Raw genomic sequence first — 24,702 nt, 5'->3', positions numbered from 1 at the left:
GAACAAGGGGGAGAAGAAGGGGGGAAATGGTGGGGGAAAGGGAGAGAGGCAAACCATGAGAGACTCTTGAATGCTGACAAAAACTGAGGACTGATGGATGTGGGGGGGAGGGGGGGATGGGCATGGAGGAGGGCATTTGGGGGGATGAGCACTGGGTGTTATGTGGAAACTAATTTGACAATAAACTAAGAAAAAAAAGGAATTTGGAGCTTTGAAATCCCAATTATATTAAAATAATAAGATGATATTCTTTTTTTTCAATTTTTAAAAAATGTTTTATTTATTTTTGAGAGAGAGAGAGAGAGAGACAGTATGAGCAGGGGAGGGTCAGAGAGAGAGGGATACACAGAATCTGAAGCAGGCTCTAGGCTCTGAGCTAGCTGTCAGCACAGAGCCGACACGGGGCTCAAACCCATGAGTCGTGAGATCATGACCTTAGCCGAAGTTAGACGCTTAACCGACTGAGCCACCCAGGCGCCCTAGATGGTACTCTTTCTTTTTTATTTCCAAAATGTTACTCTTTGTATTTATCAATTATTGAGTGATGAAGTTGCATATGTGTTAGGGTTATGGTTCATTCAGCCCCCAGTATATGCAAGGATTAAGAAAAATTTTTTGTCTAAAGGGCAAGAAATAGATTCCATAAAAAGTGATTCACTACTCCCATTAAATTTATATCTGGAACATGTCAAAACACATGCAAGTTTTATTCATGTAGTTAAATTGCTTAGTATAGCATATTTAAAATATGAGTATAAAGTGAAAATTAACATTAACACACCTCCTGACGTCCACCAGAACATGCTAATGAAAGTGGAGTATCCTTAGTTCGTTCAGATTGTGCTTCTATATCACCACCTTTATCCAGAAGGATTTCAACAACTCCAACATGCCCTGCTGTTGCCGCCAGGATCAGTGGTGTGAAACCTAAAGGAGAAATAAAAATCTCAAATTTCTGTTTTTTACTTATCGAGCCATTGTTTTCAATTTTCTATTAAAAATTTTTTTTTAAGTTTATTACACCTGATAAAAAGGAAATGCTAACTCAAACAAAACTACTTAGGTTTGTACTCCTAATGAGCTCTGCATGTTCCATTTTTGGATTAAGGCAATCACAACTTGCTGTATTTCACTCATGTTATAGTCTTAATTTAAAAATTTATGGAGAATAATTTGCCTCTGTAAATGAACACATCTGGATATTCCCAATTGAAATATGTTTATCCATCTTTTATTTATTTTCAGAGAGAGAGAGAGTGCGAGCGCGCGAGCAAGTGGGGGAGGGGCAGCAGGGGGGTGGGGGAGAATCCCAAGCAGGTTTCACACTGTCAGCACAGAGCCCGATGCAGGAACTGAGCCCATGAAAAATGAGATCATGATCTGAGGTGAAATCAAGAGTCAGAGGCTTTAAGTGACTGAGCCATCCAGGCACCCCTGCTTATTCATCTTGTCACTGAGATACTCTAGGAACTACTTATTATCAAAAAATAATTGTTTTCGGGGCATCTGGTTGGCTCAATCAGCTGAGTCTCCAACTTTGGCTCAGGTGGTGTTCTCAAGGTTCATGAGTTCAGACCCCATATCAGGCTCACTAATATTATCACAGAGCTCACTTCAGATCCTCTTTTTCTCTGTCCCTCCCCTGCTTGCTCTTGCTCTCTCTCTCAAAAATAATAAACATTAAAAAAATAAAAACTGTGTTCTAAACAACATACACGCAAGGAAAAAAAATGTTTTCTAAAACAACGTATACACAAGAAAAAACTCTCAGGCTTTACTTCTGACTGACGTGTCTTACCTTTTTTGTCTCTGTGCTCAATTTTAGCATCTCGTGCAATGAGTACAGACACAAGTTCTTCGTGACCACCTGCACAAGCTAATGTCAATGCTGTGTCATGATTACTCTCAGTCTAAAAGGAAAAAAGTTTGGTTTTTGTTTACAACATGGTTATCAATTAAAGAGCAATTAATACTGATTTTCACAATGAATGTACAATAATTTTCCTTTCCAAACAAAGCAAATTGCAAAATATGTTTAAATAAAGCAATCGACTCACATGTGCGTCAATGTCAACTGAAGGATACACAGGGGGCATAGACTGGGAAGCCACGTTGCTTGGAGACTGTGAACAGGGTTCAGGTGTAAGACATTCTGTGGTCTGAGAGGAACTGTTTGAACCAGTGGGCACTCTGCTACTCACAGCTGAAAAATAATATTCACATTGCTGAATGCTACTTAAAAGAGTGAAGTCATTTGTATACAGAAAAACATGAAAAACAGAAAATTTTATAGCAGGAATATAATGCAGTAATAAAATCACAAGCTTTGGAGTCAGATGGGCCTATGTTTAAATCCCAGTTGCAACACTTCCTAGTCTTGGGGAAATAATTTAACCTCACAAAATCTCAATTTTCCTCATATGTAAAATAAGGATGATAATACTAGTACCTGCTTTGAAATATTGTTGGAAACACCACTTGAGATGATGCAAGTAAAATACTTATTAGCATGGTGCCCATTATTTAGTGCATATAGAACAAATGGTAGCCTTTTATGTTGTCTAATAGGGAAAAAGTAGTTCCCAATAAAAAAGAAATTTTGTATCCTAGTTGGTAAAAGGTAATTAGATAAAAACATCCTGAAGACAATGCAAAAAAAGAAAAAAAAAAAAGGTGGGGAGAGAACACGTTATTTCTCACATAAATAGCATAAAGTATGTGTTTTTAAAATTCAGTATTTACTTTTAAAATTTGCTAAAATGCACCAATATCTGAAAATAAAACTGTTTTTTAAATTAACACTGGAACTTTTATTAGAGATTTCAGTCTGGTGTTTGAAAACTGAGTTAACAGACATTATATCTTTATGTCTCTGCATATTTCTTATGTTTCGTATGAGACAGAGTTTGGCCCACAGAGGGAGAAATGGGACCTATCTCAGTGGAGTATTATGAGCTGTCTGCTAGGTAAGGAACAAAAAGCATTTAAAACACACAGTATTTGGCCTATGTTAAGTGCTCAATAAATGTAAGTATCAGATATTTTATAGGACTGCCAGTACTATTGTTCACTGTATTGAAAAATATAAACATTACTACTCATTCAAGAAAAAACTCAGAAAAAAAATATAGCCATTAATAATACAAAAAAAAAAGACAAAGCTTCGGTGATGGCAATAACCTTCTCTTACCTAGACTAAAAGTCAAAAACAAAGTTCTCAACAGAAAATGTAAGCATTTTAAGCCATGGAGAACATTTAGTCACTAGAATTTTGATGACTGGATCCTAATCAAGGATACCATTCACAAGTATAAATGACTAAGTTTAGTATACTACTTCCTTAAATAACTTTGCAAATTTAACATGTTCAGATATTTTTCTACATGCGCTGTCCCACTCTCCTCCCCACCAATATATATAAAATCATCTGGGCCATATAAATTTCTATAGCTTCTATCATGGTTATAAATAGGAGTAATTATTATATATTTTTGTTTCACCTATAAGAACACGCACAATGGAAACAAAGTTTAAAAAATTTGTGTCATCAATGCATTAAAAGCAGACAGTATTTTGTTATACCTTCTAAAAATAGCGGAAATGTTTGAAAAATAGTTCTAGAAAATAAGACAGTAAAGAATGATATGTAGCTTTTCTGTAATAAAAAGTTTTTAGCAGTGGTCTTATAATTATTAACAAATGCCTTACTACTTTTAAAAATCATTATTAATGTTTACCTATGGTATCTTTTTGTTATTACAAAAAGATACTTAAATTTTTAAGATAACTAATTAGAGCACTATGCCAGATATGATACAAAAAAGACTTCTTCACAGAGATGGTTTTTAAAAATTATGTTTGTGCATTTAACAGCTGTTACCAAAAATGTGTTGTTATATCAACTAATGTACAATTTTGTACAACATTATCCTAGAAACAGTTTTTCCTCCTTGCAATAATGACAATCAGAAACATTCCACAAAAGTGACTTTATAGGTTTAATTACATATGAAAAGTAATAAAGACTAGAAAGTAGCAAGATTTAAAAGGTACATGTGGAATAAAGGTTTTATTAACATAAAATTATACCAGGACTATTACATTTTCATAAGTCCTAAAACATTTCCTACCTCTGAATGAAATGTCTCTGAAAATGACTAATACAGATTACTAACAAGAAAGTCACTATATAATTCAAATTAAATTTATGCACTATCCTAAAACAGGGTAATAGAAGAACTAACTTCAATATTCTTAATTCTTTATGAAATTTAAGATGGTTTTGTAGGCAATATGGAAGATAGTAATAAACATGACTATATAAAAATCTCAGCTACTAGGGATATATAAACTATTCTGTGAGAGTCTAAAAAAATTAAATTACCATAATCTGTTATATATAAAAGTAACTTTTTAAAATAAAATACAAATATCTATAAATAAAATATTAACATTAGAAAAAATTATTTAAAGATATTTTATTGCAATATCTAAAAAATAAGATTTCCTAATTACCTTTTTAATCTTAAGCTTATACTACAAGATGACTTAAAGCAAAATACTTCTGAACCAGAATTTGTTTTAAGAGAACCTATTAAGGTGCCAACACCACTAACAATGTGCTAGTCACCAAACTGTATTAAACCTTACATATATATCAAATCTTAATATAAAAATAAGGGAAAATGTTCATTTTTTTTTAGAAGTCTAAGGAAATAACAAATATCTTTAAGATAAATCCAGAACTACAAGATGAAAGATGCATGCATATTACACTTAACATTTTTTTTAAACAAGGCTGAACTGAGTTTGAATCTTGGCACCTACTAGTAACTTAATATCCTTAAGCCTCAGGTTTTCAACAGAAAAACAGAAGTGGGAAAAGGACCTATTTCATAAGGTTATTATAAATAGCAATGAGATAATATATATAAACTATTAAGCACAGAGCTTAGTACATGGTAAGTACTCAAGAAATTTAAATTGGTACTAGTTGACTTTTAATTGATCTTCTTTATATATTAATAACAAAATTTTTACTAGATGTTTCTAGAAATGCTCAATGGTTAAAGCCATTTTGAATTTCATCAGATTTCCAAATCTTAGTTCTATACATTTGAACTGAGAATCACTTATTGTTATGATGACTTCTAAAAGCCCAACACTTACTTTTATAAGGAAAGGACCTGAAGAACCATGCTTCCAATCAAGAGTTTACACACATTCTGTCTGGGACTACATCAAGTATGACACATATAAGGCTATACTCTAAAATACTAAGTCAGCTAATCAAGTCACCATCTTACTAAATTATTTATCTAACCAACTCATTTACATGAAAATATTTTGCCACAATAGCAATAAAGAAAAAAATACTCCTATAGTTAAAGAGTGAAATTTATTGTTATTATATAATAGATATTCTCTAAAGTATAACTGTAAGATATACAGTATTCTCTCCTTTATTAAATACAAGGGATGAGAACTAGATTTAATTTGGGTAAAATTAATTACATCTTTGGCCTGATCTATAATCATACTGATATATTAATATATCATGCAACTGTAGAATTAGGTATTCACTTAAGCTATCCTTGCCGATTTTCTTTCACCTTCAATAAAGAACATTAAAAGAAATTTGGACTTAAAAAAAAATAACATTTTTTAACTTTAAGGGAGATAGTTTGTCATCCTGAGCAAAGAAAATGTAATTATTGCTATATATCTTAAAACAGATAACCTTCATAAAAATGGAGAATTTTTATATGAATATAACTTTTGTATTTATTGGCTGATTTATATGTGAAAGCTTGTTAATAAAAGAATTGTACAAAATGATAGGCCAACTATCACTAGACTAATGTCTAACAGAAATTAAATTTTTCTTAGTTTATATTAACATATATAATTAAAAGGATGTTTCTAAACAAATATTTTGAACTTTATAAAAGAACATTAACAAATAGTTCAATGAAATAAAATTTCAGCTCCCGTACAAGAACCACCCATAAATACTACACAAAGTTAATATATCCAAGTTCCTTTTAGAGCTGTTTCTATATTATTTAAAAAAAAAAAAAAAAAAGGACAGGTTCTAAGTTACAACAAACTAGATTGAGGAGTAATGTAGAGCAATTTTTGTAACTGCAAACTGACTGTGTAATTACAAACATTATAATGCTACTTATAGAATCCTAAGTCTTAAAGATGTTATTCTCATGATTGGTTTCACTATTATTATTCATAATTGTACTTGACACTCAAATATCTGCTTATATTAGATTAGAAATTAGAACTATAAATGAACTCTTATAGTTCTAAGAGTTTATTCATAATTTATAACAATGCTCCATGCTAATGATACAAAGTTAATTTGAGTTAAGTGGCTGTTGGCTGAAGATATAAAAGCCCAAATTAATGAATTAAAACCCTCCCCAGCATTTTTATTCTCTTTCTGGGAAACTAAGATATTCCTCTTCTGCACAGTGATACTAAATATGTATCAGAGGAAACTTATTGGCAGTATCACAATTCTATAACCATTGCAAGTCATATACAAGCCCAATATAATTCCTGATTTAAGTAAGCTTATTCCACATTATTAAGATTCAGTAAAGATTAGGAAGGCTAAAAGCTCACAAAAGAAGAAAGGAAACTGGGATAGCATAATTGGGATGGGAAGAGGGGAGGAGAATATGACAAGAGGAAACAGACAACAGTAAGGAAAAAAATGTTGCAATCAAGAGACAGAGGACTGGCCTGCCTTTGAATATCACTCCAGCTACATCTTAGTTCTTGGTCTTCATCCACTGTCAACAGCCATTCTGGCTGCATTTCTGAACTGGGCTCTCATGGAGGTGATACATTCACCAGCCATCTTTAGGAAGGTAAATGATTAATTGCACTGTTTTCCCACTGCTGCAAGGACAATGAAAGGGAAAGTAAACTTGTGCACCTCATTTCAAATCTAGATGTAATTTTCCACACAACAATAAACAGAAACATATATTTTAAGGTTATCAGGCCTTTTTTTTCTTTTCCTGTGTGTATGTGTGGTGTCTCTGTCTGTGTGCCTTCATCAAGATAATAAATATGAAAATCCCAATCTCCAAATCATTATCCAGTTGATGATAACTTCAGGGTCATTTGAATCTTCTGACCACAAATACAAGAACATGGAATTCATAGTTTTTTCTGAACATCCCTTTAATTAGAAATTTTAAAGTGATCTAATATAATTATAAACAAAGAAAAAGCCATGTAATTTAGAATTACAATTTCCACATATGAAAATCAATAGCACGAAAATTTAATGTGTACTCTCATGTGAATTATCTCTAAAGCCTACAAAGAAATTCAACTTAGAGATCTCCTACCCAAGATACAACACAGGGTTTGTTTTTGTTTGTTTGTTTTAAAGTAATCTCTACACCCAACGTGGGGTTTAAGCTTAAAACCTGGACAGCAAGAGCTGCATGCTCTACCAACTGAGTCACCCAGGTGCCCCCACAGGGCGGTTTTGATACCAAAGTTCTAAAATAAAAGATCATGGCAATTTTATTTCTTTGCCCTTGCAAATAACAAAAAAGTAGAGGGGGAAACATACTTTTATGTGTTAGTGCTGTCTAGCTTAGTTAAATTCACTTCCAAAACACCTCCAGGAATCAGTAATTTTACAAAGATAGATCTAAAATGGAAAAGTGCCAGGTTGGTGTTTTTGGAGGGTTGTGTAAAGAAGTTGAGCACACAGTTAATGAGAAATTATTACAGATATATTTCTTAACCCACCTGCTATCAGGTCATCAAGAGTGTCGGTAAGCGTCTGGGCTGGAGTTGCAACCATTAGTCCATCTGGTTCTTGAACTAACAGCCCCTGATCATGTCCAGTAATAGCAATCTGAGGCTGTCCTATAAGCTGATGATTACCTGATACTTTCTGAAGTTCAAGAGAACTTGTCCCATTAGAACCTAAGTCACCGGAAAAGTTACACTGTGGAGATGATAAAGGCTGGACTGGGACAAAATCAATTTGTGCTGCCGATGGTGGAGACTGGTGCTCATCATCAACATCGTTATCTTTAAATAAGAGTGTGTCAACCTGAGGTAACTCTGCAAAGTGATCCTCTGGGAGACTACCATCTCCTTCCCCTTCTGGGAAGACTCCTCTATGAGAGCACTGCTGCTGTGGAGATACTGTGTCTTTCTGACCTTTGGTTTCCAAGTATTCTTTGGTAAATTGCTGCTGTGTTTTCATCTGCAACTGCCTTTCCACTTTCTGCAGTTCCTTCAGTATTTTCTTCTTCTTCTGGACTTGCTCTTCTCTGTTCTTTTTAAGTTCTTCTATCTTATCTTTGTTCAGAGGTTCACCTTGAATTAACTCCAGTGACTTAAGCTGTGCTTTTTCAATAGCACTAATTCTTTGTCCCAGTTCATTCAGCTTGCCTTCAGTCTCCTCTACTATGCACTCCAAAGGCTGGTATGGGTGAAAAGGTGGCAGTACGTCCTGATCTGCTACCTGCAGGGAACTGGACTTCTGCTTGGATGTACCTAAGCACATGAAAAATGTTTGAAAAAGTGCCATGCTAAAAAAAAAAAAAAAAAAAAAAAAAAAAAAAAAAAAAAAAAAAAAAAGGCAGCTCCCCCTCCCACACACACGGACCGCCCTCCCCAAACCCTCATAACTAATGTTGTAGAATGAATGTTCAAAGATTCACACTGGTGGGAGGCAGATTAAATACAACACTCCTCTATTTCACATAGCATACAGTGGGATGTTGCCAATTCAAAAAATGTGAATTTTTTAATTAAAAAATTGAATCGTTAGGATAGGAAGATTATGGAAATTAAGACGGGGCAGGGAGAAAGGAAATCAAAGAGGAAAGAATCTCAGAATTTTGCTTATTAGACTGGACTTTTAAAGAACATCAAATCTAAAATAGTGTGAAAATAGTGTTGAGGATATCATTAGTGTTCGCTTAACTTTTCAATTGTTTCTTCGTAATATTAACTGTGCAAATAAAGGCTACTCCAGGAAACTGTAACTTGTAAATCAAAGAAGTGAAAAGTATTTTTCAAGTGGCCAAAACCTTTGTCTCGTTATATTAAAATATAATGTGAAATCAGTTTTTTCACGATCTATCCTTCTAACTTTTTCCATTAATAAGTCTTTAGCATTTCTTTACCTGAAAACTATATTAAATGTAAATCACAAAGGACAATTATTCTGAGTTTAAATAAACTCTTCACGTAAGAGTCTATGAGAGAAACAATGAGTGTTACCTAGGAGAAATCAGGCTTCTCGAACAGGATTTCTCATATTGACAATGAATGATAAAAATGAAGTAAATGTATGTTATTTCAAGAATTTGGATTGCACTTAAGTTACTCCCCTCATCACAAAATAATTATCAATATTAATAATCCTAACATTGAGACGTTAAATGGAAAAAAATATACAGTAAAAATATACAGTAAAAAAAATATAACAAACTCAAAGATTACTCTTTCTCTGTAGGGAGAATTGGACTATTGAGCAATAAAAAGGAACAAACTACTGACACATTCTATAAGAGGGATGAACCTTGAAAACACTACACTAAGGAAAAGAAGACAGTCACAAAAGATCACAATTCCATTTATATTAAATCTATAAAGAAAAGGCAAATCTAGAAAGACAGAAAGGAAAGTAGTGGTTGCTTGGGGTTATAGTAATGAGAAAGAAGACTGATTACAAACTGGCGTGAAAGATCTCAGAGTGATAGAGATTAAAACTAGATAGTGGTGATGGTTACATAATTCTGTAAATTTACTAAAACTCACTGCACTGTACACTTAAAATGAAGGACATTTAAGGTATGTAAATTAAACAATAGAGCTGTTTTTTAAAAAGATCTGGGTAAAAAATAGTTGTTTACTATTTTTTTTAGTTGTTTACTATTTTGAATTGCAGTCAACATTTATGAATAACGTAAGTAACTTAAAGATTCTTAAAAATAAGATTATCAGTGTATTCACAGTGATTCTAAGGTCCAAAGGAAAAAGTCATCACCCATTTGATGTTAAAACACTCTGAATTACAAGAGGGTAATGAAACCACTAGAGGGAAAAAAAAAAAAATCAGAGCCTCAGCTGTTTTATTTCTTCTTCTTTTCTTCTTCTTTTTTTCTGGAATCAGAGATCTCAAAACTGCATGTACCTCAAACATCTGCAACATGTTATTAATGAAAAAGTCTAACAGTTTTCCCCCTAGATGTTGACTTTAACAGGGTCAGGATACCACAGTTCCAAAATTATTGCAATCACTTTAAGAGAATTATTCTTTGAAAGCAACCCTCGGCAAAATGTATTGCTCATATTCAATTTTATATCTGAGCTAAGTGATGAGTAAAGACTTTAATCTTCCTGAACAAACGCTGTTATAACTTTAATAACTACTGTAAGGTCTTACAGGAATTCATCGTTTGGTTTATTTGTTCCAAGTACCTAGTAACAATCAGCAGGCAAGAAAAAGGAGATTTACTTCACAAACAGCAATGTAGACATCTGATATTCCAGTAAAGAAGTTTTCAATCATGTGATAAATGCAGTAACATCACCAGAGTCAATTTAGTACCTCTGCCAACAATGAATGTTCCTTTAAGTGTTCATTAATTTTATTTAGAACACGCTAGTATACTTACTAACAGGAATAAGCTCTATCTTTTTTTTTTTTTAAGTTTATTCATTTATTTTTGAGAGAGAGAGAGAGAGAGAGAGAGAGACCGTGTGAACAGGGGAGAGGGAGAGAGAGAATCCCAAGTAGATTTCTTGCTGTCGGCACAAGGCCCAAAGCTGGGCTCAAATTCATGAAACTATGAGATCATGGCCTGAGCTAAAACTGAGAGTCAGACACTTAACAGACCGGGCCACCCAGGCACCCCAAGCCTTATCTTGTTAACAAATAAAATGCAAGAAGCTTAGAGTACAGATTACTAAAAGTAACTTATTTAACTGAATATAAAGACTATAAGCCTAGGGCAGATGTAGCAGGAAGAACATGATGGTGAAAATAATGGACAAAAAGCAGTTCTTCCCAAAATAGGTAATGGCTGAGGATCTGTAATCATGGAGTTAGTGAAAGTGCATAGCTGCACATTAAAGCACTAATACAAGCTATAAATCAAGAATAAAACAAGTTGGTGAAACACAAATAATGTCACCTAATTATTCCTAGAAGTTAAAGCAACACCTTCTATATTTGGGATAAATAGAGAATGTGACAAGCGTACTTCTGGTACCAAAATTTTTAGTAGGTAGAAAAGCAGTTGTGTTAAAACACCAGAGAATAAGAGTTCCACCTTTTTGAAACATCTCCCACTGTCAGATACAAATACATTAAATCTATTCACTGGTAGCAGTGAGAGACATCATAAAGTACTGTTTAGGAATATAGGTAAAGCCAACATCTAACTCTGTGGTCTGGCATTTATCCTACTTCCTCAGCTTTCCCTTTTCTACCATTAAGAAAACTAAGAGTTTATAATAGGAAACCATGATACAGAGACAGTTTCGAACATAGCCTTTCTTTCAGGTGCAGTAAGGAATGAGGTACACATATACTTGCCAAAAATTCAGTTTACTATTGAAATGAGTTTAATTCTATCAATTATTTTTGTGTATAAAGTAGTATAGTGTGCAATAAAAAAATGGCCAAAGGGAAAATTACAGGACATACTGATGGGTCTGGATTTGGCTTCATATTTCCTTATTTGATTTTGTCCAAGGAAACTTAAGCACTGTTCCACAATTCCCTTGCTTTCTTACATTACTACACAGCATTTTACTAGAATAATTTTTAAATGGCACTCCCAACTGGGTATTAAATGGAAAAAAAAAAAGACTGATGAAGTACAGTTTAAAATAACATAGTACATCAAGTATAGTAGAGTATATATTATCTAATGGAATTAGTATTTAGATACAGATGTATATTGTATTCTGAGTTTCAATACAAAATATTTCCTGTTATGGTCCCAGTCAAAATGTGTCAAAAATGAAAGCCACTGGCCTAGAAAAGACGCATTTTGCCTTATGCCTAAATTTCTATCTCGAAATTTCCCAAAGTAACAGGGCATACTATACATCTTTAACACAGTAAGGATAGCCAAACATGTCCAAAGATAGAGCATCTGAGTAACATCTTAAAAGATTAATTCAACCTTCTGACTTTTACTCTAAACAGTTATATGTTAAAGACATTAAATTTGGACATATGCAAATCCACATAAGCATAATTACATGGAAATCTGAACTAGAGAACATTAGTAGTAAAATTTCCAGAGGAACACTCAATTTCATTCACTGTACATACAATTTCTATACAATTTTACTGATTTGATATAAAAAGAACATTTCACTTTACCTACTCCAATAAACAATTACGGGATATAAAGCAGCAGTTAATTTCTTAGTTTATATTCAAATTTGTTTTAGAGCTTTTCTGAACCATTTTAGAATATTACTTCTTAGTTTTTTGCACATTCTCTTTAATTAAATGTCTCTCTTCTTAAAATAAATTCTTAATAATTTTCTATTGTCTTCAGAATAATCTAAATTCTTAGCCTCACACCATTAATTTATTCAACAAGCAAGGCATAGAGGGCCATAGAAAGATAAGCAACATAAACCCTGCCCTTGAGGAGCTTACAGACTAAAGGGGGAGATAAAGATGCACAAATCCAAATGTACGAATTGAGTCAAGGGTTGAAAGGCATGGAAATGGGATGGAAAGTACATAATATGGGAACCCTTATGCATTACTATTGGGAGTGTAAACTTCTATAGCCATTCCAGAGAGCAAATTTGTGGCTCTTTGTCAGATAAACATTATGGGTTCCTCAGACAGGTAATTCTGCTCCTGACTGTATCTGAAAGAAATGCTGACACAGATGCATAAGAGTATGACTTTCATCACAGCACTGTCTGTGGTGGTAGGGAATGAGAGGCAATTTGGATACCCATCATTGGAAAAGGAGAAGTAAAAAAAGGAAGATATACAGGGTGAATGAAACACTGTGCTGCCAGTAGAAATAATCTAGAAGTAGACATATGGATAGATCTTTAAAAACAGTGTTGAGCGAAAAAAGTAAAAAACAAAACATGACCTATAGCATGATACTATTCATGTAAATTTAAAATGCACACAAAGTAGTAAGCATTTTATAATAACTTGTAAGAACAAAAGAACTCATATCAAACGCAGTAGAATGACTACCTACAAGGGAAGTAAGGAAATGGGAAGACGGAGAAAAGAGAATAAATAAAACCAAAGAGGAACCATGACAGTAAAACAGCAGGAATGGAGTATGATTAACCCAACCTTCTTTCTACACTTAAAGTCTAAGGGGAAGGGAAGGGGCAGGAGTGACCAGAGTCTGAAGGAAGATCCCGTAAAGTGGTGTTGGACTCCAGAGAAAAGAAATTACTCCTCAAGAGGGCTTGAGGTACACACAAAAGATGTGTTTTGTTTACCCTGACATCATTTTAATGTTTTGCGATGAACTGGTTATAAGTTGTATAACCTGCAGAAGATAATCATAAGTCCTATCTTCTAGAATCCCTGGAGAACCAGTTACAACAAATAAGTTAGATGCAAAGGCGGCTGTAATTAACAAATCTATTTACAAAACTGATTTGCAAAGGCAAAAGTTGATATTACATTCATATCCTTTCCCAGTTGAACGTTCAAAACTATAGTCAATAAAGCTATATCATGCTAGGAAATTGATACCACAATTACCTGGTTTCACATTTTGTTTATAGAGGTGATCTTGAGGACTCTATCAGATACCACCTAGAATGCTGAATCCTTTGAAAACCAACCATGGATAAGTGAGATAAATTGCCCAATAAAGAAGAATATGGGTCAAGATGGATGGAGCATAGGGGCAAATGGTGTACATGGATCATGAAAGAAAAGAATATCTGAGTAGGATATATATAAAATATCTGGGTAAGTTTTTTTTAATGTTTATTTTGAGAGAGAGAAAGACAGAGAGACCGAGCACGAGTGGGGGAGGGGTAGAAAGTGAGGGAAACACAGAATCCTAAGCAGGCTCCAGGCTCTGACCTGTCAGCTCAGAGCCTGACGCAGGCCTCAAACTCATGAACTGTGAGATCTTGACCCGAGCTTACGTCAGACACTTAACCAGCAGAGCCACCCAGGTACCTGAAAATACCTGGGTAAGTTTTAAAGGCAAGAATATGTTCTAGGAGGATACAGATATGAATAATAAAAAGACTTCAGACATAAGTAAAATGTTCTAAGAACTTAAAAGATGATTGCTCGGAAGGAAGAGGGTCCTAGAGAATAAGAACTCTTCCTCCTTCCCTAGTCACACATGCACACAGATATAATCTATGGATTTAGAAGAAACAAAAACACGAGCATCAGACAGATTTCATCAGCCAAAGAAACTTCTTTAGAGACATAACTGAGAAGTTTTGAGGAGAAAAAGACACTTTAAGGAGAAAAAAGTAGTAGTATATCTTCCATAATTTAAGACAGGTTTTCCTATTTAGCTGGATAATTCAGTATGTGCATTTACAACATCACTAATTTTTCCTAATTCATAATGATATAATACTCCATGATGCACATGATTTATATTAAAATAACATCTTAATACAGTGGATTATCACAGTTTGATTCTACATAAAGAACTATTAGGTGGGCAATGCCACCAGGCAGCTGACAACATCAAGCATCCAAGGGTCTAAATACAAGTGTTAATTTTTTCCTTCTCTAGTAATTTAGTAAAGTGAAAGATGTGTTAAAAAATTAGTTCATTTTTATGCTACTCAGGAAGTAATAAAACATCAGAGTGAAGAAAATAAGTAGATACTCAGTAAAGAAAGTATTTCAGTAATAAAAAAAATATGATTACTCACTTGAACATCAACTCAAAGAAACCTTACTCAAACGTTTCTCTTGCCTTACATATTAAATCTGAATTTAAAATGTTTTACTTCTTCTCTGTACATACTTTACATCCTTCCTAGCTTATTTCTTGATTACTTTGTGGCTGTGTTATGAATGTATTTTTTAATCATTTCCTATTTAGTACTGAATTTCCTTAGCCAAAGTTACTATAGTTTTCTACAATGTATAGCCAAACAAAAAAATAATAAAAACAGAGACATTTAGGCTTAAGTATTTTACTAAAGGCTGTCAGGCTTAAGTATTTTACTAAAGGCTGTCAGCCTTTAGTATCAGTTAGGATACACAGATTCCTTAACAAGTACATGCTTAATTTGCTTTTTATTTGTTACGACTAAAAATAGCAGTCTTAAAAAAATAGCAGTCTTAATTTTCTGAAGAGTTTGAATAGCTAGGTGTCCAATGGAAAACTCCAAAATTAACAAGTCAGAGAGATTGTAGATATTTGTCCTCTGAAATTAATAGTTTAGAAATGAAGTAATTCTTGGTCAAGGCCCTCAAACTCTAAATTACTACAATTGACATAATTTAAAAGTACCTTCTGTTTGCTGCTATAGTAGTCAACTCTAACCAACTTTTCTCAAATCATAGTATTAGAGATACTAACATATACTTACACACCTCATTGTAATTTCAAAATCTATAGCGTGGTTATCATATATTAAATGAAATATGCTTATAAATTTATTTTTATGTAGTTTTTAATACTTTACATATAACCTACTTTATTTCTGAGATATGACAACTACAAATGATTATTAGTGAAGGTACTTTCTATCTATAAGTGAATACAGCAAGAAAATATCAAAACTCATAAACTTGAGTCCTTTAAATAGTATATGCCCCTTCTTAATATTCACTTGGATATTATTTATATACTTTTTGATAGTTTTTTGTCCTGGTTCACATGACAGATGTTAACCCACCATGTTTAGCATTACATGAAAGAAACTACATAATTGTTAAACTTCTAACTTCCTGAATTGAATCAGTGCTGCTAAGACTTAACTAGACAGGAAACACACAATTTCATTCCTCCTATTTTATTACTGTTCAACCAAAAAATTGTCAAATGCAAAATGAATCCCTGATAAATTTTTGCTACTGTAATATAATCAATGACCCAATATACTTTTTAAATATTTTCATCTGTACAAGATGAAAACTCCAACTAGAGGTATGTTTACAAGAAAATTAAAAGTCATTTTTCTTAGTATTTATGTTCTTTCTTTTACAAATAAATAATCTCTAAAACTATTAGCATTTGTCAGAATTACCTACTGGGTACACAGTAACTGTGTAACATTAAAGTACTTTTGTGAATTCATTAATTAGGTGACAAAATAGCCATTTTAAGGAAAATAATAACTAACCTTTTTGTACTCCTAAAAGGGCAGGGGAGTTGTCCTGTGATGTTCTGTCAGGTTCCTGGGGAGGTACAACCATGGCAAGTGTATGCATTGGTACACGTGGAACCTAAAAAGTTAACTCAGAAAAAATACCATCTCAGACCAAAGAATAAAACAAAGGCCCTTAAATGAAGTGGAAGTTTAGATTTTATTCATATGCCACCAAATTCACTTTTTTGTTTCATAAAAGAAAAAAAAGCCTCAACAAGGAATAATTTCTGAGAACAGTGAATACTGAATTGGACAAACTTCAGCAATCTATAAGCAGTGAATGACTTAAGCTAAAGAGAATTAGTACTACTCTCTTCTTAGAGAGAAAGACTTGTTGGGCGAAGGTTAATAATAAGTCTCACATATTGTTAGGGAGACTTATAAATTACTTTAATGAATTAATTTCTGGTGTATATATTCTAGTTAACTATACCCTGATTGGCAAAAGTAGCTACCTCTAGAATAACTAATACTGTCTTGGGAGGTACTCAGGAAGAAGTTATCTCTAGATTCAAGACTATGCTTAATGTATCCATTAAAAACAACCCTATAGTAAGAAGACAACTTGGAAATTTTATATTTATATTTGGTATTAAGTGTTTTGTAAAAAGGACTTTTTTTTCACTAAATAAGATAATAAGAAATTTTCATATACTTTTGAAGAAAATAAATCTTAAAGATTTAGGGTCATATTTATCTCAATATGTAATAGAAAAGAGAATCAAATCCATTTTGTTTAAAATTAGTTTTATTTTTGGGTGCCTGGGTGACTCATTCAGGTTAGCATCTGACTCTTGATTTTGGCTCGGGTCATGGGATTGAGCCCCATATCAGGCTCCTCACAGGCGTGAAGCCTGCATGAGATTCTCTCTCTCCCCCTCTGCCCCACTCACATTCTCTTTCTAAAAAATAAAAAAAAGTTTTAAAAAGTTTTAAATCTCATTTTCTTTATTCACTTACTTTTTAAGTTTATTTATTTAAGTAATCTCTACACCCAACGTGGGGCTTGAACTCATAACCCTGAGATCAAGAGTTGTGTGGTCTTCTGACTAAGTCAGCCAGGTACCCCTAAAACCAAGTTTAAACAAAAACGTGCAATCAATTTGAAGACTCTGTATTTATTAATCGGCTCTATTTTACTTTACCTGAGATTGATCTTGAGAAGGTGAGGTGAGCTGAGACACATCTGTAGTAGGAACTGACAGAACATTGTTTGGATAATCCAACAGATAAGAAACAACATTTGTATGGCCACCTTTTGCAGCTTCAATGAGCATTGTAGATCCATCCTGAGAGAAATTGATACTATTAATTAATTATCTGTAAATTTCTTTTTATGACTGCTATAGACATTTAGTTTCTTGGCAACCTGTCTACAACCAACACTCATTTATAAACAGTAATGAGTATTAAGCACTGAGACAAGGCAAACATAATTTCATTATCTTTTAATAAAAATTATTTATTTACTTATTTTTAAGTAGAATACCTTGAGTCGATGAGTAGGGTCAGCTCCATGAGCCAACAGTAGCTCGACAACTGCCAGGTGACCTCCTGCACAAGCTAGTGACACTACTGTATGATCATTATTGGCTGTAGCCCTATTCACATTGGCACCTTCGAAGAAACATAAACAGCAATATTAGAAAAAAGTGGAATCAAGCAAGTTCACAGATAATAATATCACTTTAGAGATTTTTTTTTGAAATATGACATAGATAAAAAAAAGCAAACAAATCATAAGTGTATAGTTGAAAAATTTTCACAAAGTGAACACACCTGTGTAACCAGCACCCAGATGAAGAAACAGAACACTATCCACATACCAGAAGTCCCACACCTTGTGCCCTCTTTCAGTCACTACCCACCCTTCCAACGGTACTACTATCCTGACTTCCAAACTGGATTTAGTTTTTGAACTTTATATGAATGAAATCATACAGTGTACTCTTTTTTGTCTGGCTTCTTTCGCTCAATATAATACCGTGAGATTCATCCACAATGTTGCGCATAGCTGTAGTTCGCTCATTCAATATCACTTTTAAAATGGAAAATCTAGAAGACTAAGATTAATATATACAGGTTAACGAAAGCATCAAATAATATCATTATATGTAACTCTCAAAATGTTTCAAAGACACTTTTTCTCTACTTCTAGAATGTGGCAACTGAGCCAGGTCTCAAAGTAGAGAAAATAGATTTTTAAAAATTAATATTTAAGAGATATATAATTCTTTGGGGCGCCTGGGTGGCTTAGTCGGTTGAGCGTCCGACTTTCGCTTAGGTCATGATCTCGCGGTTCGTGGGTTCAAGCCCCGCGTCGGGCTCTGTGCTGACTGCCAGCTCAGAGCCTGGAGCCTGTCTCGGTCTGTGACTCTCTCTCTCTCTGGCCCTCCCCTGCTCACGCTGTCTCTCTCTCCCAGAAATGAATAAAACATTTAAAAAAAAAAAGAGATATATAATTCTTCATATTGTGTAACTTAAGAGTCAGAGGGATCTGAATCTGGGAAGACAAGAATTCCAAAAAGGCTATTTAGTAAGTTGTTCAAAAGCCTTGTTTACCATGACCTGAAGATAGTCTAAATACAAAATCTTTTCTTAGCCTCTTTTTTAGATAAATTGTTTTTGACCCCTATGAAAAAGAACTGGTTTTTAGTTCAACTACCTTTTACATTACACAAAAGTCTCAATGAGATAGTTAAGACTATAACAATATTCCTTCCTCCTTTAATTTCACAATTTATGAAGAGAAAAATAAACCCATGGGCAAAATTAATTACATTTTATTTTCAGAAATTTATTTTATTTTCAGAAATATCCAGCTGAACTTAATCCTAACCTACATAAAAGTACCTTTTTTTTTTTTAGTGCTTTTTTTAGTGTTTGTTTATTTTTGAGAGAGAGAGAGAAAAAGCCTGAGTTGGGGAGGGGCAGAGAGAGAGAGAGGGAGGGAGATACAGACTCTGAAGGAGGCTCCAGGCTCTGAACTATCAGCACAGAGCCTGATGCAGGGCTCGAACTCACGAACCGTGAGATCATGACCTGAGCCAAAGTCAGACCCTTAACCGACTGAGCCACCCAGGTGGCCCAAAAAGTACTTTTTGGGAAGGGCAAGACACACCAATAAACATTCTTACATTAGCAATATGAAATTATTTTTAAAGTTTTAATAAATTTAGATGGTAGGATGGTTTAGCAGTTACTATAAGCCTAGAAAGCCTATAATCAATGTGTTTCTCCTCCTGACAAGCCTGATTACATGCATAGCAGGGTTGTCACTGGGTATTGTTAGATAACTTCCTTAGTAAAGGAGCATGAGAGAATTCCAAAGGTTATCCATCTGTTTATTATTACTTCACTATGTTTGAGGTAAATTGCTTTTATAAACTATGTTATAAACTTATGTAAAGAGATGCCTTATTTGATTAGCAAAAATGTGATATTAAGAAAATAAACCTAGGGGCACCTGAGTGGCTCAGTCAGTTAAGTGTCCAATTATGGCTCAGGTCATGATCCTGAAGCTCACGAGTTTGAGCCCTGTGATGGGCTCTGTGCTGACAGCTCAGAGCCTGGAACCTGCTTTGGATTCTATGCCTCTCTCTCCGCCTCTCCCAAGCTTTTGCTCTGTCTCTCTCTCTCTCTCAGAAATAAACATTAAAAAAAAAGGAAAGAAACCTAGTTGTATCCAATTAAAGAGGAAAAGAAGTATATTTAAAATGATAAAATTTTATACTGCTTTCTAATTGGCACATAGGGCCAGTTTTGCTGGAATGTAGATACAAAATTTTTATTTCATAAAACATAGTATCACCTGAACAAACCATCCTTACATTTTAGCATCCTACCCCAGGAACTTTCATCAGATCCCAGGGTACCTCTAACACTATACACAGAGTTAGGCTGAACCAAATGGAATTGCTGATATTATAACTTTTGATATATAAAATGACAGTTCAACCTAACATGGCTTTAGCAGTGTTTCACTTTTTTATAGTAAACAGTCTTGAATTACCTCTTCATCCATTATTTGAATTTCTTTGCTTAAGTATATTTTAATAATATAATCTCTAGAGGAATATAAAAATAATAACACCCTTGCATACTTGGTTAATCCAACTGTACAATAAACAATAGTAGCAGACTTTCTTCCATCCCTCCCACCCCACCTTCCAGCAGAACTTCCTTATCATTAAGTGTTGAACAATATCTACTAAATATAGCTAGACGTTTTATATTTGGCTTTTCCAACTTTTAGGAGCAATAATATGCTATTGGTTGATGAACTTCAAACTCAAAACTAATACAGAAAAATCCCAATAAGTACCTCATGAACTCTACACATACTAAATAAAAAACAGCAATTAAAGACTATAATACAAGGAGCCAGTTTGGCTCAGCCAGTTAAATGTCCAGCTCTTGATTTCGGCTCTAGTCATGATCTCTAGTTGTGGGTTCGAGCCCTGCACCAGGCTCTGTGCTGACAGTGCAGAGCCTGCTTGGGATTCTCTCTCTCTCCCTGTCTCTCTCCACTTGCATTTTCTCTCTCTCTCTTTTTTTTTTTTTACTGCTTTTTATTTATTTCTGAGAGAGAGAGAGAGAGAGAGACAGCATGAGCAGGGGAGGATCAGAGAGAGAGGGAGACACAGAATCTGAAGCAGGCTCCAGGCTCTGAGCTAGCTGTCAGCACAGAGCCCGATGCGCGGCTCAAACCCACTAACTGTGAGATCATGACCTGAGCCGAAGTCGGACATTTAACCGACTCAGCCACCCAGGCACTCCTCTCTCTCTCTTAAAATAAACTTAAAAAAAAAAGTATTTTAAAAACAGACTAGAATACTTATACTGGAGGAAAAGGAGCTTTTACATAAACCAAGAAGCAAGCAACAGGTAAGGACCTTTTTTTATTTCCAGAAATTACAGCTTCTTACAAATGATGACTTACACTTTCCTTACCTTTGCTAATAAGAAACTGCACAGTGCACAAATGGCCAGCTCTTGCAGCTTTCATCAAAGGTGTTCTTCCACCTTCAGATTCATGTTCCTATTAAAGAAACAAAAAATAATCCATCAGTGCCCACTCTTTAACCATTTATTTTAAACACACAGCACAAATGACATGAGAAATCAGATATTTAATACTTACTCAACGTAGCCACTTATACTACCCATTTCAATTCCTACAAAATGTAGGATTAATTTCAGTCCACTCTAGATGGTGTAACTTTTAGGGCAAGTTCGGTTTTGCATACCAAACAAAAGCATTTAAAGATAATACAGTTTGATCCTCAAAGAGAAATAGCTGCATTTTTCTAATCGTAAGGTTAAAAAGATGTTTTCCTAACTATTCCTATGAATTGTGAAAAAGGAACCTTAGTCTTATAGGTGAGCAGGAAGATCGTGATCCTAACAGATTAGAAACCAATAAGAACTCTATCATAAGGCAGAAACCAGTCCCTAAAGTAAAATACCACGGTATTTCAAGAGTAAAGGGAAGAGAAAAATATACCAATGAACAGACATTTTTTAGAGTATAAATTAAATATGTGAATACTGCAAAGCAAAAGCAACTGTTTTATAATAGCAGAAAGACTGTTGTTCCTTTTAGGAAGTTTGCCCGCAAGAGGAATGAATGATAAAAAAAGCTTCCAACCATCCAAATATCAAATGCCACCAAAAGGAAGCTTGCTTATTATATGGTAAGTAGTCCTGTTGGAAGAACTGTAAACTATTACTACATTCATCTAAGTATTAAAATGTAGCTGATAAACTGCTTCCATGAAAAGTTCACTCACCTATCCCCTCTTTCATCATCTATGCAATTTTTGTTGTTCGCGTTCTCTTTTGCTAAGAAAAACTTGATAAAGAACAGTGATTAACTCAACCTTTACTTCAGCTCTATTCTAATTAACTCAATACTTTAGCTACTACACAGTCAACTTAAAAATAGTGTGCACTGGGGCAACTTAGGTGGTTCATTTGGTTAAGCAGCCAACTTTGACTTCAGCTCAGGTCATGATCTCACACATGTGAGATGGAGCACCTCCTTGGGCTCTGTGCTGAGCATGGAGCCAGCTTGGGATTCTCTTTGTACCTCTGTCTCTGCCCCTCCCCTACTTGCATGCGTGGGCACACTCTCTCAAAATAAATAAACCAAAAACGAAAAAAAAATTGTGCTTTGCCAATAGGATGCAAGTTAGTCACTTTACAGAACTATACCAAAACTACAACACAGGCAAACTAACAATGAGAAACAAGTAGATTGTCAACCGAATTGAAACTTCAAACTGGCCTGCAGTGATGGGAATTATACTCTGAAAGACATGTTAATATTTTTGCCTTGATAGTATAGAATCTCTCAAAATCTTATAAAAATTAATTTATGTTTTGACTTCTTGATTGTTAAGCATACTGATTAGATGACAATCTTTACTAACTTTAAGATAAAGAAGATGGGTAATAGTGGTATTGTCAAAATCATCTGACTTTGGAATGAATTTTGAACTTACATTCCAATGTAATCTAACATTCTGGAAATTTACTTAAACAAAATGTAATATACATTATGAAGATCTTATTCAGAAAGACTTAGAGAAAGTTCTTTGTTCAGTTTTACATCTCCCTTCTTTCTGAATTATCAATGCAATCAACTACAACTAGAAATAAATGGCTCCTTTGACAATTTGTTATTTCCATTTTTGACTCAAGGCCTTTTTGCTCAACCTGATCTTTTTTCACTGTAACACTCCTCTATTAGCTCCTTTATATACTTCAGATTTCAAACCAAGTATTATTTACTGAAGGTAGACCTCACCAAACCTCCTGACTCGATCACTCTTGCTATCATAAATCTTCCTTTACTTATGATGCGGTCATGTATGGATAATCTCATTGTAAGTTGAAAATATCTGAGGTTGAAAATGCACTAAGGGGCACCTGGGTGGTTCAGTTGGCTAAGCATCTGACTTTGACTCAGGTCATGATCCCACAGTTTCTGAGTTCAAATCCTGCAATAGGTGAGCATGAGCCCTCTATCAGGTGAGCCCTGCTTCTCTCTCTGCCCCTCATGGGATTCTCTCTCTCTCTGCCATTCACTTGGACCCTCTAAACAAACAAATAATCAAAGAAACAAACAAAAAATGCATTTAATACACCTAACCTATCAAATATCATAGCTTAGCTAAGCCTACCTTAAACATGCTCAGAACATTTGCAATAGCCCACAGTTGGAAAAAAAATTTTCAAGAACAAACCCTACTTTACTTAATATCTCATGTAATTTCTTGAATACTGTACAGAAAATGGAAATGGTTCTATGCACAGAACAAAATGGTTGTGAGTGCACTGGTTGTTTATCCTTGAGATCCTCAACACCATGTGGCTCACTGGAGCTGCTGCTCACTGATGCTTCCCAGCATAATCAGAGTATCTTACCATATAATGCCAACCCAGGAATACGTCAAAATTCAGAATTCGAAGTATGCTTTCTACTGAATGCATATTGCTTTTGCATCATTTTAAAGTAGAAAAATCCTAGGTGAACCATCATAAATCAGGGACCATCTGTATGGATGTAGCTATATGAACCACTCCTTCATCTTTCAATCATATATTTGTTTGTATAACTATCTGGCTAACATGCCTCGGCCACTAAACTATAAGCTCCATAAGAATAGCAATCATGTCCATTTTTGCTTACCATTATATACCTAATGTCTAAAACAATGACGTGCTTCAATACGGTTTACCAAGAAGGAACCTAAGTGTAGCTGACCTCTCAAATCTTCCCTCTCATAGTACTGAGGTTTGAAGTTTTAATTTTCTAATAGGTGAATAAGAGAAAAAAAAGTTAATTTAACAAGAAATTAAGAGTAGTAGCTAACTCAGAGTAAGGCATTCATTATCTGCACTTGATAATATACTGTTACTGGGACATGGATGGGCACTAATGACATCATTTTTCTTCTTCTTTTTTCCCCCTTCCTTATCTCTTAAGCCTAGCAATGACACCCATTAGAAGTTGAGTATCCAACATTGTCTCAGGTCATGATCTCACGGTCTGTGGGTTTGAGCCCCGCGTCGGGATCTGTGTTGACAGTTCAGATCCTAGAACCTGCTTCAGATTCTGTGTCTCCCGCTCTCTCTGCCCCTCCCCTGCTCACACTCTGTCTCTCTCTGTGCTGACTGCCAGCTCAGAGCCTGGAGCCTGTTTCAGTCTGTGACTCCCTCTCTCTCTGACCCTCCCCTGCTCATGCTGTCTCTCTCTCTCCTAGAAATAAATAAAACATTAAAAAAAAAAAAGTGCTTATTTTTTTTTTTTTAATTTTT

At 34.4% G+C, this 24,702-nt stretch overlaps 1 protein-coding gene across 13 annotated transcripts in view; it reads right to left on the bottom strand.

The window, feature by feature from the left end:
- The window catches only part of LOC120245652 (ankyrin repeat and KH domain-containing protein 1), a 138,049-nt gene that overhangs the window by 38,248 nt on the left and 75,099 nt on the right, over positions 1 to 24,702 (bottom strand). For 9 of the 13 annotated variants that reach the window (XM_039252772.1, XM_039252773.1, XM_039252775.1 and 6 more), the window contains 8 exons: positions 21,331 to 21,418; positions 17,867 to 17,994; positions 17,523 to 17,666; positions 16,351 to 16,453; positions 7,789 to 8,547; positions 2,058 to 2,203; positions 1,799 to 1,910; positions 782 to 927 (listed from right to left, as the gene is read on the bottom strand). In XM_039252772.1, the coding sequence (XP_039108703.1) occupies positions 782 to 927; positions 1,799 to 1,910; positions 2,058 to 2,203; positions 7,789 to 8,547; positions 16,351 to 16,453; positions 17,523 to 17,666; positions 17,867 to 17,994; positions 21,331 to 21,418 (1,626 nt within the window). The remainder of the gene's footprint in view (positions 1 to 781; positions 928 to 1,798; positions 1,911 to 2,057; positions 2,204 to 7,788; positions 8,548 to 16,350; positions 16,454 to 17,522; positions 17,667 to 17,866; positions 17,995 to 21,330; positions 21,419 to 24,702) is intronic. The other 4 variants (XM_039252782.1, XM_039252784.1, XM_039252774.1 and 1 more) reach the window with 3 other exon arrangements.

The sequence above is a fragment of the Hyaena hyaena genome, unplaced genomic scaffold, assembly GCF_003009895.1.
Source record: "Hyaena hyaena isolate Hyena2069 unplaced genomic scaffold, ASM300989v1 scaffold_426, whole genome shotgun sequence".
Lineage (NCBI taxonomy): Eukaryota > Metazoa > Chordata > Mammalia > Carnivora > Hyaenidae > Hyaena > Hyaena hyaena.
This window is presented reverse-complemented; position numbering and strand designations above follow the sequence as displayed.